Source organism: Dipodomys merriami, unplaced genomic scaffold (assembly GCF_024711535.1).
Source record: "Dipodomys merriami isolate MVZ:Mamm:240054 unplaced genomic scaffold, mDipMer1.0.p SCAF_45, whole genome shotgun sequence".
In the NCBI taxonomy this organism is placed as follows: Eukaryota; Metazoa; Chordata; class Mammalia; order Rodentia; family Heteromyidae; genus Dipodomys; species Dipodomys merriami.
The window spans coordinates 1,943,049-1,961,512 of record NW_027206013.1 but is presented as its reverse complement, the minus strand read 5'-3'; the positions used below and the strand labels follow the sequence as shown (position 1 = coordinate 1,961,512).

Below are 18,464 nucleotides of genomic sequence, written 5' to 3'. Positions count from 1 at the left end.
CTGACTGTTTCAAGTGAGGTGATGTCTATCCAGGCCCATCATATTCAAGGTCTCTCTCTGAGAAGACATAATGCTATCAGGATCCTTGAAGGCACAAAAACACCCACAGAGGTGCTGAGAGATCACTGCCCAGATATTAATGAGCAACTACTCACTGCCAGGTACCCTTCCAAGGAACTTGGGGTGGGGGTGGGGGGAAATAACACATCCTCCAAATCTCTGTCCTGATAATGCTTAGTGAGATAAAGTTACATTGTGGTGCTAGGAATTGAAGGTGACAGAACAGGACTTTGCTTTACTAAGCTTAGTCTCATGGGAGAGATATGGGAAAAAAGCCATTATATTCACTTTGGGGTGGCTCTTCCGCTGGGTAGTCCTGTGCGGGAGGGTGGGAGGAAGATTCCTCCACTGGTTTAAGGAAGTTGTGTGTCAGAGAGTCCTGATAAGATTGGAGGAAAGAATGAAAGCTGAGGGGGCCTGGTGGGAAGGAGAGGAGTCATGCCTATAATCCTGGCTACTCAGAAGACTGAGATCTGAGGATCAAAGTTTGAAGTCCACCCAGGTGGAAAGGTCCAATTAATCACCAAAAAGCTAGGAGTGGAAGTGTTGCTTAAGTGAGCTCCAGCCTTGAAAGGGAAAAAAGCTAGAGATGGCACCAAGGCTCTGAGTTCAGGCCACAGAACTGGCACAAGATAGATAGATAGATAGATAGATAGATAGATAGACAGACAGACAGATAGATTCATACACAGAGGCTGAAAAGTTAGGGAATCTAAAGAATGGGGTAGGGTAGAAAGCATAGGACATAGGGTGCAACATGCCAGTCTGGGACAGCTGAGTTACTGAGAAGGGACAGCATTAAGAGGGAAAGGGTGAGCCGGGCACCGGTGGCCCATGCCTATAATCCTAGCTACTCAGGAGGCTGAGATCTGAGGATTACGGTTCAAAGCCAGCCCAGGCAGGAAAATCCGTGAGACTCTTATCTCTAGTAAACCACTCAGAAAGCCAGAAGTGACACTGTATCTCAAGAGGTAGAGCACTTGCCTTGAGCTCAAGAGTGCAGGGGCAGTGCCCAAGCCCAGAGTTCAAGTCCCATGACTTGGGGGGAGGGGGGGAAGGAGGGAAAGGGTGTAGATAGCCAGCAGGATCTGGCAGGGAACGTGGAGGGAAAAATGCTAAAGCCTTTCAAGAGCAGTGTCTAACTCATCCCTATTAACATCAGATGATGTTCATCTCTCCTGATAAGGTTCCCATACTGAGTTCATAATTAATCTCAGGAACAAACTGATAAGTATATGGATGTCAATTTGGAGTTGGCTCAGTGGTAGAGCACTTGCCTTGCATGCCTGAGGCCCTGGGTTCGATTCCTCAGCACCACATAAGCAAAAAAGAAAAAAGCCGGAAGTGGCGCTGTGGCACAAGTGGTAGAGCGCTAGCCTTGAGCTGAAGAGCTGAGGGACAGCGCCCAGGCCCAGAGTTCAGGCCCCACGACCGGACCCCCCAAAAAAAAAAATATATATATAAAAGAAATTTGAAATTTATCTCCATTATGCCTTGCTCTCCCAAGGGAGCAGGTTCAAGCCTGGCAGAGGCACCTGTGTGGAACACATTCAAACCTGATCTCTGCCTGAAGTAGCTGTCACATGGATCTTAGGTTATTTGAAAACCTGTTGGTCCGGGTGCCAGTGGATCAAACCTGTAATCCTAGCTACACAGGAGGCTGAAATCTGAGGATCATGGTTCAAAGCCAGAGAGAGCAGGAATGTCTGTGAGACTCTTATCTCCTGTTAACAACCAGAAAACATGAAGTGGTGCTGTGGCTCTAAGTGGCATAGCGCTATCCTTGGGCAGAAAAAGTCCAGGGAATGGTGCCCAGGCCCTGAATTCAAGCCCTACAACCAACAACAACAACATTAAAAAGAAAAAATAAAGTCTGCTGTCTTGGGTTTGTAGCTCAGTTGTAGAGTGTTTGCCTATTATGCATGAGGACTGAGTTCTATACTCAGCATCACACACACACACACACACACACACACACACACACACACCACACACACACACACACACACACACACACACACACACACACACACACACACACACACACACACACACACTCCAAAAAAACTAACAACCAAAAAACCCAACTCACCGAGGGCAAAGGTGGTGATGCTAGTTGGTGATGCTAGTTGCCATTGATTTCACATGTGTGGATGACTGAATTGAGTTGTCTATATCCCCACATTCCAAAAAAGATCTGGCCCTTGCCTGGTTCCTTGCCCTTGAAATATCCTGCTTGATAAGAGTTTCTGTTTACTTGAGTGATTTGGCTAGGCCACAGAGTTTATGTTCACAAAGTGACTTATGAGGGGGGCCTTGGGCCTTTTGGTTTCTGGAACTGAGATCAGCTAAGCCTGTGTGACAGATCCATAAGAAAGGCTGGATATTGAGAAAGGCAGGTCAGATAGGTTAAAGCCAAAGAAGAGATGGGTAAGATGGGTAAGAGACTCCTCCGCCACAGCTGACCTTGATAATCTAGTAGCTGTCTTTCTGCCTCTAAAAGAGGTGTGTGTGTGTGTGTGTGTGTGTGTGTGTGTGTGTGTGTGTGTGTGTGTGTGTGTGTGTGTGTGTGTTGCCAGAGCTGGGGCTTAAACTCAAGACTTGAAGCTGGGGACACCCAGTTGGTTCTGATTGTTACAGTTGATACTGACACTTGGTATCTTAAAGTAATGGACTAAAATAGGTTTCAAAGTTCATGAATTATCTTTTTCACTAAAATATATTTTTCTCCCCAAGAACAATTACTTTTTGTTCCTGGAATTGTGTTACTAGTGATCCTAAAATAAAAATTCTGGCCTTCTGTTTGACTATTAATTCTGTTTTTGATTTCTTGTGTAATTCCCAAGGGCTTCCTGAAATCTTTACCATTTCTTCCCTTACATCAATGTCCTTAAAAGAGGTGTGTGTGTGTGTGTGTTGCCAGAGCCGGGGCTTAACCTCAAGACTTGGTTCTGTCCCCTAACTTTTTCACTCAAGGGGTAGCATTCTCCACTTTAGCCAAAGCTCTGCTTTCAGCTATTTGCAGGCTAACTGTAGACAAGAATTGCATGGACTTTTCTTCTCAGGCTTTCCTTCAATGGCCATCTTCAGATCTCAGCCTCCTGCATAGCTAGGATTACATGTGTGAGCCAGTGGCTCCCAGTTGTATAATCTTTTAGTAAGAAGTGTGCTGCCTCAGAATCACTGTGGGCTGCTTTGGAGGGCTACCTCTGTGCAGCACAGCTGAAAAATGGGCTATGCTAAGATCAGAATAGGAGGGCACACTCTGTGGCACAGTGTCTAATTTGTGAGGGGATCAAAATAGATTGTCTCAATGGCCAACTCTTGGGCTAGAAGAGTGGTGTTCTTGTCTCTCTCACCCCTCTGAATGCCTGGCATGGCTTCAGTGTCTGATGACTGCTACAAAAATATGGAAATGAGCTGTGCTGGCCAGGGCAGTTTTGGTATTTTGTTTGAATTCTACTGAATCTCCATGATGTTACCATGGTAGCCATTTGGGCTTGGGGCTTTTTTCTCCCTAGGTTCTGCTGAACTGAGATTCCAGGACCCAGAAAATATCACTAGAATATGCTAGGCTGATGAAAGGGAAGCAGAGTGTCCCATGCGAGTGGGGATCCTCAGACAGGGCGGTGAAAGGGTGAGAATAACCATATCCAGGTCAGAAGCCAATGGTGTAAAGCACCCCAATGCCCAGCATTAGGGGACAGACTACATAAACAGAAGTCATCTGCTTAACTGAACATAGCACTGACAGTAAAAACCCAATCATGGCAGGAATAGTGACTCAAGCCTGTAATCTTAGCTACTTGGGAGGTAGATATTGGGGGATCAAGGTTTGAGGCCAGTTCAGGCATAAAAGTTTGTAAGATTCCATCTCAACCAGTGGTTGGGTACAGGCATGTGCCCATTATTCTAGCTACTGGAGAAGCGTAAATGTGAGGACTGCAACTCAGGCTGGTCTGGGAATAAAGTGAGACCATAACTAGAAAAACAATCAGTATATAAAGGGGCTGGAAGGGCTGGGAATGTGGCTTAGTGGTAGAGTGCTTACCTCACATGCATGAAGCCCTGGGTTTAATTCTTCAGTACATATACGCAGAAAAAGCCAGAAGTGGCACTGTGGCTCAGGTGGTAGAGTACTATTCTTGAGCAAAAGAAGCTCAGGGACAGTGCCCAGGCCCTGAGTTCAAACCCCAGGACTGGCAAAAAAAAAAAAAAAAAGGTGCTAGAGGCATAGCTCAACAAACACAAGGACCTAAATTCAATCCCCAGTAATGACAAGAACCAAACCGAAACAAAAATGAACTACTACTATAAGCCAGGCACAGGTGGCTCACACCTGTAATTCTAGCTATGCAGGAGGCTCAAAAGATTCAAAGCCAGCCCAGGCAGACAAATCTGAGAAACTCTTATTTCTAATTAACCAGCAACAAAGTCATAACTGAACATGTAGCTCAGGTGGAATAGTGCCAATCTTGAGAAAAAAATGTAAGTAACAGTGTGAAAGTAAGAGAGTGAGGCATTGAGTTCAAGCCCTAATAATGGTACTGAAAACAAGCAAACAACAACAAAAAATATGTATATAACCTACAATAACTCATTATATACAATGGAGGTAAAATCCCAGTAAGCATTGTGCAGATCAGAATTTAAGTTAAAATAAAAAGAGTCAGGGCTGGGAAGGTGGCTCAGTGGTAAAGCACTTGCCTTGCATGCATGAGGCCCTGGGTTCGATTCCTCAGCACCACATAAGCAGAAAAAAAAAAGCCAGAAGTGGTGCTGTGGCTCAAGTGGTAGAGTGCTAGCCTTGAGCTGAAGAGCTGAGAGACAGCACCCAGGCCCAGAGTTCAGGCCCATGACCGTCCCCTTCCCCCCCAAAAAAGAGTCAGAACTATGTCTTCATATACAGAATATGACACTGAAAGAGCTGTTAACTATCTTAGGGAAAGAAGGAGTCTAAGGCAGGGGTGGGAGGAGATCCAATACACTTTTGTATGTTTTGAACTTTGAACCATGTGAATGGAATATCTTTTTTTTCCTTCTGGTGGCAGTGGAGATTGAATTCAGGGTCCTATACTGGTTAGGCTAGAGCTCTATCACTTAAGCCACACCCTCTTACCTAATCCTCCTACCTTTTCCTCTTGCATAGGATTACAGGGTGTACCACCACACCTTGATTGCTTTTTGCTTTTGTTTTGTTTTGTTTTTGTCAGTCTCGGGGCTTAAACTCTGGGCTTGCTGCACTGTCCCTGAACTCTTCAGCTAGTCTCAAGGCTAGGCTCTACCATTTGAACCACAGCACCACTTCTGGTTTTTGAGTGGTTAATTGCAGATAAGACTCTCACAGGGAATTTTCTGCCCAGGTAGCTTTGAACTGCAATCCTCAGATCTTAACCTCCGGAGGTAGCTAGGATTACAGGCATGAGCCACTGGTGCTGGCTTATTATTGTTTTGCTGGTTCTGGGGCTTTTAATCTGGGCCTGGGCGCTGTATCTGAGTTTTTAAGTTCAAGGCTAGTGCTCTACCACTTGAGCCATAGCTTTACTTCCAGCTTTTTTGATGGCTTATTGGAGATAAGAGTTTCATGTACTTTCTTGTTGGCTTTGAATGACAATCCTCAGATCTCAGCCTCCTGAGCATCTAGGATTACAGGCATGAGCCACCAGTGCCTGGAATCCCTGCCCTATTTGTTGTTGTTCTTGTTGTTTGTTTTTGTCAGTCATGGGGCTTGAACTCTGGGCTTGGGCTCTGTCCCTGTGCTTTTCAACTCAAGTGGAGTGCTCTACTGCTTGAGCCACAGTGCCACAATTGGTTTTCTAGTGGTTTATTGGAGATAAGAGTCTCACTTACTTTCCTTGTCTGGGCTGGCTTTGAACCGTGATCCTCAGATCTCAGACGCCTGAGTAGCTAGGATGACAAGTGTGAGCCACCAGCACTTGGCTCCTGTCTTGGTTTTTTGAGATAGGATCTTGTTACCTGTTTACCTGGGCTGGCCTTGAGCCCTGATCTTCCTATCTTACCTTTTTTTGGAGGGTGGGGGTGGGGGAGTCAGTCATGGAGTCTGCACTCTGGGCCTGTCCCTCAGCTCTTCTGCTCAAGGCTAGCACTCTATCACTTCCGGCTTTTTTCCTGCTTACCTGGTGCTGAGGAATCAAACCCAGGGCCTCGTGCATGCAAGGCAAGCTGAGCCACTTTCTTAGGCCCCCCCCCCCCAATCTCACTTTTTTTGGCTGGTTGTGGGGCTTGAACTCTGGGCCTGGGCACTGTCCCTCAGCTCTTCAGCTCAAAGCAAGCACTCTACTGCTTGAGACATAGCACCACCTCCAGTTTTCTAGTGGTTTATTGGAGATTAGAGTCTCACTGACTTTCCTGTTCCTGCTGGCTTTGAACCGTGATCCTCAGATCTCAGCCTCCTGAGTAGCTAGGATTACAGGCGTGAGCCACCGGCACCGGGCCCCAGTCTCACTTTTTGAATAGTGGGGATAAGAAGTATGTTTTACCACCTGGAATATCTCTTCACAAACATTACACTTGAGGAATAGAAGAAACAAATCATGCTCATGAAATGAATAAAGAGATGTATTGTCCTTCAAGTCTGTCTAGAAGTCCCCTTACAAAGTTCTGAAAAGAGTTTATCAGATCAGCCAGGTGGTATCTGCCCTGTCCTATTTTTCTGTCCTTTGATTTTTATAAGCTAAGCCAGAATCCTTCTTAGAAACCTACCTTGCTAAGTTTCACAGTAGGATAATAGAAGTTCTCCTTTGCTAGAGGTAACTTGACTAGGTAATTTTCCTACTTCTGCCAAGCTGGGACTGAATTATGATATTCCCAACTTTGTATTATCTGCAAACTCCTAATCTTCTATAAAACTGTCCTGTGTTGGCATGTTTCATTTGCTAGGTATCCAGCAGGTATTCATCCAAATTAGAAGTGTATCAAGGGACACTGGACTGGAGTTTGTGGGGAACCACACTGTGTAGAGATGGCAGAAGAGTTTAGTTTCTCCAACCCCAACAGAACTCTGAAGGGAATGACAGTGATTCACAGACAGTTTGGATAGTATTGAGTACTACCTGTAGGGTGATGATCATTACTGACTCCTGGGAATAATTGAGAACTGATTCAGTCTTGGAAAAATTCAATGTGTAGTCATGCTGTTGAGAGAGTCTATCACCTGCCCAGACAGTCATTGCATACTGTACCTCTCTGAAAAACATTCAGGCCAAGCCTCCTATGCCTCTGTGCTCATAGGCCCTACTGCCTAGAGGGACCTCTGGAACACCGGGGGGGGGGGGGGGGGAGGGGGCACGATACTACTATTTGTATCTCACAATTCACATCTTCTATGTTTTACTTTTCTGAGTTGTAAGACAAGACCCTCCTCTCTGACTTCCAATGGATCCTAAACTGCCTTTTCTTTTTCCTTGTCTGCTTTTTTGTCTTTTTCCTTGTCGTGGTCTGGTTAGGAGCCTTGTTGTCAGGCCAGTTCATATTCCTATGTTCTCTGAAATCATCCCTCATTCTCATTTCACTTTCACTTGCCTATACCTCCGCCTTGAAAGCTACATTCAAGTTTATCCTCTGCTACAATCTTTTAGTTTGTAATGCTTTGATTTCTTACTTATTTTGTTCCATAATGTCTTGATCTCCACCCTTGACCTGTCTGTCTGTGGCCTGGTTCTTGAGATCCTCCTGCCTTAGCTGCTTTAAGCCTTCCTGAATGCTAGGATTACAGGTTTGGGTCCCCATACCTGGTTAAATGATGTCTCTGAAATATCTGAAACAAGTCTTTGTTGTTTTGCTTGGGACCCTCAATCAAGTGACTTGTTCACAGCTAGATGTAGTTGTTTATACTAGTAATTTCAGCAATTCAGAGGTTGAAAGAGGAAACCTTCAAATTCAAGGCCAGCCTGGAATACATAGTAATACTCTGTTTCAAGAAAAAGTGACTGGTTTCTAGAGCCCTAAAACTTCAAGTGATTTTCCCAAATCTAAGCTAGGACTTTCCATTTGGACTGATTTCTAAAAATCTGGTAAAGCTGTGCGCCAGTAGCTTACATCTATAATTCTAGCTACTCAGGAGGCTGAGATCTGAGGACCGAGGTTCAAAGCCAGCCCCGGTAGGAACATCTGTGAGAGTCTTATCTCCAATAAACCACCAGAAAACTAAAAAGGGTGCTTTGGCTCAAGTGGTAGAGGATTTGCCTTGAGCTGAAGAGCTCAGGGACAGTGCCCAGGCCCAGACTTCAAGACCCATGATTGTCACACACGCACACAAAAATCCAGTAAATACGAGCTGTAAGAATTCTAACATAAACTTCCTTAACAAGGCAAGGCTAAAAATAATAAGGGAGATTATCAACCAGGATAGATATCAACTGGGGAAAATGGGAATGGGAAAACTACCTTAAGGATACTAGTAGCTTTAGAAAAACAGCACAGATGACTATTTGAGAAGTTAATCAATACACCCAGGCCTTCCCCAAACCTGGAATATATCAGAAGAAAATGAACTTTGCCAGAAAAGTTATTAAGACTAGAGAGGGAAGACAATAGTTTCAACTATTCCTTTTCAAAGCTGCAAAAACAGTTAAAATTATTCTTAGTAGATATATCATTACTCTATCGATTTTTTTCTGTCTAAACAAAATTGAGAAGAGAATGGGTGTTTAAGAATAGTGTTCACTGAGACCCTTAGTTTGAAATCTGTGGATGAGGAGTTGGCAAAGACCAAATGGAGCACAAAATCGTCACAACCCTCACACTATCCCGGCAGGATTTGGCCTTACACTCAAACAGGACATGGCTTACTCAGGAGGTGTCCAGAGAATATCTGGGACTTCAATATCCCCAATGTTCGGCAAAGAAGCTGTCAAGGAGGAACTGAAGGTTCATTTGCTACCATGCCTCAGGGTGTCACCTGGCACCAATAGCTTTGTCCCCACTCTTTCTGGGTCATGCACCAAAGCCTTTGCCCAAGAAACTTTGCAACAAACAAAGCAAAACACTCAGTTTCTCTCAGTTCCTGCTGTTTGGAATTTTTACTCACTTGGACAGAAACAGTCTGGAGTTTACCTTGGAACTAGGCAAGGGGGAAAGGGCACCAACTCTGCTTACAGAGTATTCCAGATACGTATCTCTTTACGTAGTTAACAGATTATTACGAAGTACAAGAACCTATAGTAGGCAATTAGAATATTTTTTCAAAAGATCGTGAATAAAACATTTCTTGATCACAGTTGACAATGGTGAGACTGGCCAGTTCAGCTCAATCCTACCCCAGGCTCACCTCAGAGGAAGCGACCCCGACCTTCTCAGACTCGTACATGAGGGACAGAGACCTGCTGGTGCTGGCGGCTGTGGCCTCGGCCCTGCGCAGAACCTCTTGTCGCAAGTACTGCTGCCTGTCCATAGGAGCTTCGTGTCCACTGGGGAGGTCGCGATTGTCCCTCCATTGGGCTGGCTTGGTTTCCTCGTCCTCCGCGTCATCGTCGAAAGGATTATAGCTTTTGGGGTAGGCGGACATAGTGTCTGTCAGCGCAGGTCTCGAACGCGGAAGGAGGAGGAGCGTGGTCGCCTGTCGCCTAGAGCCACGCCTCGTCAGTAGACTAGACGGCAGCCTCGCGAGCTCCTTCCGCTGGGGTTGCGCCGCAGCCCCGCCTGCGGAGCCGACCATCGCTTCCGAACTCTGGGGGAAACTACGTCCGACGCGCGCTGCCGCCGCCTGCATCACGGGTCTGCCTCCCCCGGCAGCAATGGGACCGTCCTATGGCCACGCCCCACCTGGTGCCTGCAACACAGAGATCACGTGTCCGGGGAAGCCGGATGCGCCTGCGCCTGCGCCGTGAAGTTGGGCGCTCGCAGGCCGGGTGTGGAGAGCCGGCGGGCATCGCCGTGGCGCCCACTACGATGGCGGCTACCGCGGCCCGGGGAAGTGGTAGTGGCTCCGGCACCAACTCTGGGCCCAGCGCCTCGCGGGGGTTCTATTTCAACACAGTCCTTTCACTGGCCCGCTCCCTGGCCGTGCAGAGACCTGCATCCTTGGAGAAGGTAACCTCGGCTGTTTCGGCCGCAGGCTGACAGGAGGCGGGATCTGGAGAGGTGAAGCGTAGGCGCGACGGGACCTTGGGAGTCGGGAAGTCGCGAGCAGCTTGAGACGAGTGGGACTCCTCAGTGGAGGAGTCTGCGAGGAGCGGAGGCTCGTGTGTGTGTGTGTGTGTGTGTGTGTGTGTGTGTGTGTGTGTGTGTGTGTGTGTGTGTGTGTGTGTGTGTGTGTGTGTGTGTGTGTGGTGCTGAGTTACAGGCTGGGGGCATCTTGTGACATGGCTGAGGCGGTGTCTGGAATTTGAACACTGTGCGAAGCAGTGGGATGAGACCAGGACCGTAAGGTCCAAATCTGGGACTCGGGTTCCAGTTTCTCTGGGATTCACCAAGTGACCTTGGGGAGATGTTTTTCTCGTGTCAGTAGGGGTGCTTTTGCCTGCTTTGCCCCTCTTCACTGGCTTGTGATGAAGGGCAGATGGAGCACTGTATCTGAAAGTGCTTTCTGACTACGCAGTATTAGCCTCCGAGGTTGGGGGCGTTTGATTGGGTAAAATGTGTATTTAGGGAAGGCATAGTGGCGTGATGAAATGGTGAACTGTCAGTGGGCAGAGAATTGAAGCCGGGATTGCTTCAAAAGAGAGAGCTTGGTGCCAGAGGAATTCTTATTATGATAGAAGGTGAAAGGTTACTCTAAGGTGTGCCTGGGATCGTGGAAAGAACACGAATATAGGGTGATAGGTATGTAATTTGGTCTTTTTGTGCATTCTCCTGGAAAAGTTAACTCTCAGAGCTTCCATTTGTCTGTAAAATGTGTGTGTATGTGTGTGTGTGTGTGTGTGTGTGTTCCTAGGGTTTGAACTCAGGGCCTCTCAACCTTTTTTATTTCTTTTCTTTTCTTTTCTTTTTTTTTTTTTTTTTGCACAAGGCTAGTGCTCTACCATTGGATCCATAGCTCCACTTCTGATTTTAATTGGAGATGAATCTCATGGACTTCTCTGATTCTGCTAGTTTTGAACCTCCTCAGTCCTTGGATCTCAGCCTCCTGAGTAGTTAGGGATTCCAGGCAGTGGCCACCCAGGGCACCAGGAATGGTTCTTGATTAAATGAGTTCAACTATAAAGTGTCTGGTCCAGTGCTAGGTAGAGTGGGTAAGCAATAAATATCCGCTTCTTTTCTGACCAGTGTTAGTACTAAATAAGTAGGGTGGTTTGTCCACTCAACTTTCTGGAATGGAAAGAGGCTCTGACTACAGACCTGTCTGCAAGCAGTTGGGACTGGTTTTGTGCCCTGGGGATAAGGAAAGCAGCAAGGATGTTTTAGGCACTTTGGCAGAGTAACTTTGTTTGGCCTTGTGTATTTTCAAACTTGATTTTTATCACTCACTTGCATGGTGAACAAGTGCTGGGAGACTGATGCCAACCTGACTTTTAATTAAGAGGGAATACATTCTGTGTACTTTGGCCTGAACATGCAGTCCCAGCTACTGAGGCAGGAGGAAGCTTGACCCTAGGAGTTTCTGGCCAGCCCCAGCAGTATATAGAGACTATGTATCTAAATATATATCCAGGTACTTAGATACTCAGATGGCTGAGATCTGAGGCTCTGGGTTCCAAGCCAGCACCCAGCAGACAAAACTGAGAGACTCTGATCTCTAATTAGAGAAGTGTGGCTAATAATGGATAACAATGCTGGTTTATTAACTCAGACCCATTCCAACTAGCTGGCACATTCTCTTCCTAGCATAAGACCAACAAGTATATCAAAAGTTTTATTGTTAGATTCAGGGAGAAGAGAATACCAGGAATTGGAGGATCTTTAAGAAGTAGATCCTGCAGCTCAAGTCGTGGTTAAGTACCCTTTCTTACTCAGTAACTTTGAAAAGTGCACATTGAGTTTGCTAGTTTTGCATTGTTCACTACTCAGAGCATTATGGGAGCTCTGAGTGTAGCTCAGAGGTAGTATGTCCTAAGTAGAGCTCTTACATTCAATTTCCAGAACACACACACATGATTTTGTTATTGCAACACAGTTAGCTTTGTATCTTATCAAGATTGCTATGAAAAAACTGGGAAAGAAGAAGGGCAGGGGTGACATTGTCCAAAAAGAAATGTAATCTTGGGCTGTGAATGTGACTTAGTGGTAGAGTGCTTTCCTACCATGCACAAAGCCCTGGGTTCCATTCCATTCCACATAAACAGAAAAAGCCAGAAGTTGTGCTGTGGCTCAAATGGTAGAGTGCTAGCCTGGAGCAAAGGAAGCTCAGAGACAGTGCCTGGGCCCTTTGTTCAAATCTCTGGACTGGCACACACGAAAAAAGGAAATGTGGGCTGGGAAGGTGGCTCAGTGGTAGGGTGCTTGCCTCACATGCATAAGGCCCTGGGTTCAATTCCTCAGGACCACATAAGCAAAAAAACGGAAGGGGGCACTGTGGCTCAAGTGGTAGAGTGCTAGCCTTGAACTGAAGAGCTGAGCTGAGGGACAGTTCCCAGGCCCAGAGTTCAAGCCCCATGACCCACCAAAAAAAAAAAAAAAAAAAAAGGGAAATGTACTCTTTATCTGACTTATGTAACTATAAACCCTTTGTACATCACCTTTATAATAACAATAAAAATAAATTTAAAATGATAGCAATCTGTTTTCCAATTAGTTAATGCTGCCTTGTGTTGGTAACTCCATAACACCACATACTTTGGAAAGTATTTGATCTGACTGGCAATATTTATCATCACTCATGTGCAGAAAAGTTAATTGGGGGCTAGGAAGGTGGCTCAGTGGTAGAGTGTATGCCTTGCATGCACGAGGCTCTGGGTTCAATTCCTCAGGACCACATAAGTAGAAAAAGCTGGAAGTGGTACTGTGGCTCAAGTGGTAGAGTGGGAAGTGGTACTGTGGCTCAAGTGGTAGAGTGCTAGGCTTGAGATGAAGAACTGAGGGACAGTGCCCAGGCCTAGAGTTCAGGCTCCATAACTGAGGAAAAAAAAAAAAGAAAAGAAAAGTTAATTGAGCAGGGCAGAGGCTACTGTCTTTTATAAGGACTTGCTTGCAAGATTGGCCCATGACCAGCATCTGGGAACTTGGTACTTGAACATTTCCTTCCATTCTCTGATAAGCATGGTTCACTGTGCCTAAACTGTGCAAAACACCTACTTTCCTTCTGGGAACTGGAATGGTACCTATGTAACTATACCTCAATAAAAATCTTTTATTTTGAGTCTTTCATAAACTTCCTGAACACAAACATTGCACATATATTATTGCCTTTTTTTGCTGTTGTTGTAAGGAAGAAAATTGTTTACCCTTACAAAATGAAGAGAATATAATGAAGTCCATGCATCTGTTTCTCCAGTATAATAAAATTTAGCCCAGAGTACAACTATACCTATGATAGTATTCTTAGAGACTTTCAAGACAAGTTATTTTTGCAGGAGGCTTCTGTAGGTAACCAATCTCATGAAATATATGTGAATTCCTCTCATCTTCATCTAGGTTCTTGACAACATGGTTGTGAATAGGGATCAGTGTTAGTATTTAGTCATATACTATATGTCTGCTTATTACATTCCCTGCCTTTAAACTATTGACAAGAAGCTCTTAGCATTCCTAGGGAAAAATTCTTTTTTTTTTTTGTTGGTCGTGGGGCTTGAACTCTGGGCCTGAGTGCTGTCCCTCAGCTCTTCAGCTCAAGGCCAGCGCTCTACCACTTGAAATACAGCGCCACTTCTGGTTTTCTGGTGGTTTATTGGAGATAGGAGTCTAATGGTCTTTCCTTCCCGGGCTGGCTTTGAACCGAGATCCTCAGATCTCAGCCTCCTGAGTAGCTAGGATTACAGGCGTGAGCCACCAGCGCCCGGCGGGAAAAATTCTTTAAAGAAATTTTTGAGCACCCTTTTGAGATAGCAAAGAGATTTAAGGGGTAAATAAATGTTGAAAAACTAACCTCTCCCATCTTTTTCTTTTTCTTTTTTTTTTTTTTTTTCAGAGAAGTGTCAGGACTGTCAGAGGCTTAGAACAGATAGGGTTGGCCTGGGGAAGGCTCATCTTGCTAGACTAGACCTGGTGGCATCTGAGCTCAAATATTGGTAATTAAGGTAACTGACATACTTTCAGTGGCACTTGAGACATCTAATGACATACCTTCTCTACCTTTGTCCCTCTACATGCCATTGTTGTATTTACATGTTCCTGTCACTCTAATCCTAGAATATGTGAGATACCAAGCCTAGTACTACTTACTAGGTTTTACTTTTTCCTATTAATTACTTTATTATTTTTTTCTTTTTCTTTTTTTGTCAGTCATGGGGTCTGAACTCTGGGCCTGGATGCTGTTCCTCAGCTCTTCAGCTCAAGGCTAGCACTCTACCACTTGAGCTACAGCACTACTTCCGGCTTTTTTTTTTTCTGTTTATGTGGTGCTGAGGAATCGAACCCAGGGCCTCAGGCATGCAAAGCAAGTGCTCTACCACTGAGCCAACTTCCCAGCCCCTCTAATTCTTAAAGCTTAGTTTTGTGGGGTTTTTTGGGGTCCGGTCGTGGGGCCTGAACTCTGGGCCTGGATGCTGTTCCTCAGCTCTTCAGCTCAAGGCTAGCGCTCTACCACTTGAGCCACAGCGCCACTTCCGGCTTTTTTCTTTTTGCTTATGTGGTGCTGGGGAATCGAACCCAGGGCCTCAGGCATGCAAGGCAAGCGCTCTACCACTGAGCCACCTTCCCAGCCCCCTTAAAGCTTAGGTTTTAGTTCTCAATGGATTGGATTTTTTTTTAAAGGATTCCCAGAGGTTTCAAGTAACAAAAGCTATACTCTTAAAAAGTTGTGTAATTTGTGAGCTTTGTTAATGCTACTATTGTGGCTTTATTTTGACCTACATTCTCTTGGCTTTCTGCTTAGTCATCCAGACTTCTGAGGGCTCCTTGGTTTAGCCTCTCCTTAATGGAGATACCTATATCTTGGGTCAAAGTATGATCAGTTCTTTTTTGTGTGTGTGCTAGGACTGGGACTTGAAGTCAGGGCATTGGTGCTATCCCTGAGCTCTTCGCTCAAGGCTAACACTCTACCACTTCAGCTACAGCTCCATTTCTGGTCTTTTGGTTGTTACTTGGAGATAAGAATCTCACAAACTTTCCTGCCAGGACTGGCTTTGAACCATATTCCTCAGATCTCAGCCTTCATAGTAGCTAGGATTACAGGCATAAGCCACTGGCTCCCAGCCCATAAGTTCTTATCGGAGTCTAAATAGGTATTCTTGTAGTTTCCCTATGATTTGTTGGCTTATTGAACACATCCAAGTGACAGGTAGAACCCTTTATGTGTGTGTGATGCTGGAGTTTGTTGTTGTTGTTGTTTTGCCAGTCCTGAGGCTCTCTCCCCGAGTCTCTCTGTTCTCAAGGCTAGTGAGCCACAGTGCCACTTCTGGCTAGAGTTTGAACTCAGGGCCTGTGTTTGCTAGTCAGGTGAATTTGAGCCACACCCCCAGCCCTATGGATCCTTATAAATAACAATAACCTTGATCTATTTCTAGCAGATTTTGAACTCAGTGATATTTTATAGCTGTAGCCCCCTAAAAATAAGTAACTTTTGAATTTAATTCTGAAAAAATAATTTAATGGTATTTTTACTTTCATTTTGAAAGAGATGGTGGAGTTGTTTGTTTGTCAGTGCTACTTCCAGTTTTCAAGTGGTTTATTGGAGATAAGAGTCTCACGGACTTTCCTGCCGGGGTTGGCTTTGAACCGTAATCCTCAGGTCTCAGCCTCCTGAGTAGCTAGGATTACAGGTGTGAGCCACCAGTGCCCAGCTTTTTTTTTTTTTTGGTGTTGTTTGTGTTGGTTATTGGGCTTGAACTTAGGGCCTGGGCACTGTCCCTGAGCTTTTGTGCTCAAGGCTAGCCCCTTACCACTTAACTCACAGCTTCACTTCCAGCTTTTTGCTGATTAATTAGAGATGCAAGTCTCCTGGATGTTCTTGCCCAGGCTTCAGACTACTGTACTCAAATCTCAGCCTTCTAAGTGGCATGAACTACCAGCACCAGGCAGTAGAGTTATTTTAATTAGGATTTTGACCTCCTTTTTTTTTTTTTTTCCAGTGGTACAACTTCTTTCTGTTTCTTTAATGTTCCATGGTTTGGGGAATTTTGACCTCCTTAGTGTCTGATTCATTGTAGAACAGAGATGAATAATATCTACCTAAGGAGCTATTGTATGGAATACGTGGATTAACAGAGCTGTCCCTTGTAGGTGATACAGCTTAGTAAGTGTTGGAATTAGTTCTATCTTACTTGGTGTGTGGTAACTTCCATAAAGCCCAGGATCAAATCTTCTGATGTTTTTCTCCTAAGAGCCCAGTTTCCAAGGGCATTTTGCATCAACACCATGACTTTGTGTCAGTCTTTTAGGGCCCTTCATCATTGAGTGTGTGTGTAGATGCACGCACACATACACATACACACATGTGCATATGTGTAGTGTGTATATGTGTTTGTTGCTGAAGGTTGTACCCGAGGCTTTTCTGCGTGCCAAGTAAGCATTCTACACTAAGCTATAGTCCTAGTGGAATCTTGTGTTATATATTAGCTGTACAGTTTTTTTGTTTCTTTGTTTGGGTTTTTTTTGTCGGTCATAGGGCTTGAACTCTGGGCCTGGGAGTTGTCCCTCAGCTCTTCAGCTCGAGGCCAGCGCTCTACCACTTGAGCTACAGCGCCACTTCCGGTTTTCTAGTGGTTTATTGGCGATAAGAGTCTCACAGTCTTTCCTGCCTGGGCTGGCTTTGAACTGTGATCCTCAGATCTCAGCCTCCTGAGTAGCTAGGATTACAGGCTTGAACCACTAGCACCCGGCAGCTGTACAGTTTATATTAGTTTTGAAAATCCCATTAGATTGTACCACCTGAGAAAGAGTTACTATATATGAGACATCATTTCATTTGAATATTGTTTCATCTGTCCTTCCAGTCAGTAATGTTGTTCAGTGCCAACTATATGCTATCTGCTTACCTCTGTAGGTGTTCCCACTGTCCCCCACTCCCCTCACACTCTCCCCCCGCCGCCCCCCCCCCCCGTGTTTTTTAGGATTGAACTCAGGCTTATTGCCTGCTAAGCACCAGAACTTACCCCTAGGGTGTTTTTTTTTAATTGTTGTTTGTTTTTTTTTGTCAGTCATGGGGCTTGAACTCTGGGCCTGAGCACTGTCCCTTTGAGCTCTTAAGCTCAAAGTAATTGCTCTACCACTGAGCCACTGAGCCACAGAGCCACTTCCATTTTTCTGGTGGTTAATTGGAGATAAGAGTCTCATGGACTTTCCTGTGAGGGGTGGCTTTGAACTGTGATCTTCAGATCTCAGCCTCCTGAGTAGCTAGGATTACAGATGTGAGCCACCGGTGCCTGGCTCTTATCCATAGTTTTTGATCCATGCTGGCACCAAACTTGTGATCCTCCTGTCTCAACCTCCTGAGTGCTATTAATATAGGTATGAGTCACCACATGAGGCTGGTTTTTCATTTCTTTTTTCTCTTTCTTTCTGTACTGAAAATACCAGTTTAATTTGAGTTAAAACTAAACAAAAACCCTAAGACATTTAATAAAACTGGTATAAACAATTTTTCCTGCTATTGGCTTTTGTTCCAAAGTTCATAGCTGAGATGTACTGAATAAAATAAAAATAGAATTGGATTCAGAAAAGTGCTATACTATTTTAATTTCTACTTGGTTGAATTTACAATAGAAAATACCTCTGATATTGTCTGGTCTATCTAAAATGAGATAGCTGCTGGGGATTTAATCCAGACACTTACTTGTTTACTTTCTTTTTTTGGGTCCAGTCGTGGAGCCTGAACTCTGGGCCTGGGCACTGTCCCTCAGCTCTTCAGCTCAAGGCTAGCGCTCTACCACTTGAGCCACAATGCCACTGCTGGCTTTTTTCTTTTTGCTTATGTGGTGCTGAGGAATTGAACCCAGGGCCTCAGGCATGCAAGGCAAGCGCTCTACCACTGAGCTACCTTCCCAGCTCCTCCAGATACTTATAGAAGGCAAGTGCTCTACCACTTGGGCCATGTCCCAGTCCTGGAGAGGGGAATCCTCTTTCACCTGCCCTGGTTCTTTTTCATCCATAGTATCAAGGGCAGTGCCTCACATGACATATGTGCCCAGTAAAAAGAGAATGAATGAATCAAAAGCATATTCACTTGTTTGACACTCATATAAGCTATGTGAAGGACATTATCAAAGGACAGTTAGCATGAAAAATGTGATGTAATACCAACTCTAGTTGGTATTTGTGCCTTTGTGCCAGTCACATTACCTCCGCTGACCCAATACCTGCTGGTAGGCAGAGAAGCTGAAGCTTAGCTAGTTATTCAACTGGTCTGTGCC

At 45.0% G+C, this 18,464-nt stretch overlaps 2 protein-coding genes across 2 annotated transcripts in view; one reads left to right on the top strand and one right to left on the bottom strand.

Moving 5' to 3' along the window:
• Snap29 (synaptosome associated protein 29) overlaps window positions 1-9,705 on the bottom strand; it is a 31,146-nt gene extending 21,441 nt beyond the window's left edge. Inside the window, exon 1 of the mRNA XM_069994282.1 lies at window positions 9,350-9,705. Within this exon, the coding sequence (XP_069850383.1) occupies window positions 9,350-9,586 (237 nt within the window). The 5' untranslated portion in view covers window positions 9,587-9,705. The remainder of the gene's footprint in view (window positions 1-9,349) is intronic.
• A 203-nt stretch (window positions 9,706-9,908) lies between these two features.
• Window positions 9,909-18,464, top strand: part of Pi4ka (phosphatidylinositol 4-kinase alpha) — a 138,297-nt gene continuing 129,741 nt past the window's right edge. The window contains exon 1 of the mRNA XM_069994278.1: window positions 9,909-10,110. Within this exon, the coding sequence (XP_069850379.1) occupies window positions 9,970-10,110 (141 nt within the window). The 5' untranslated portion in view covers window positions 9,909-9,969. The remainder of the gene's footprint in view (window positions 10,111-18,464) is intronic.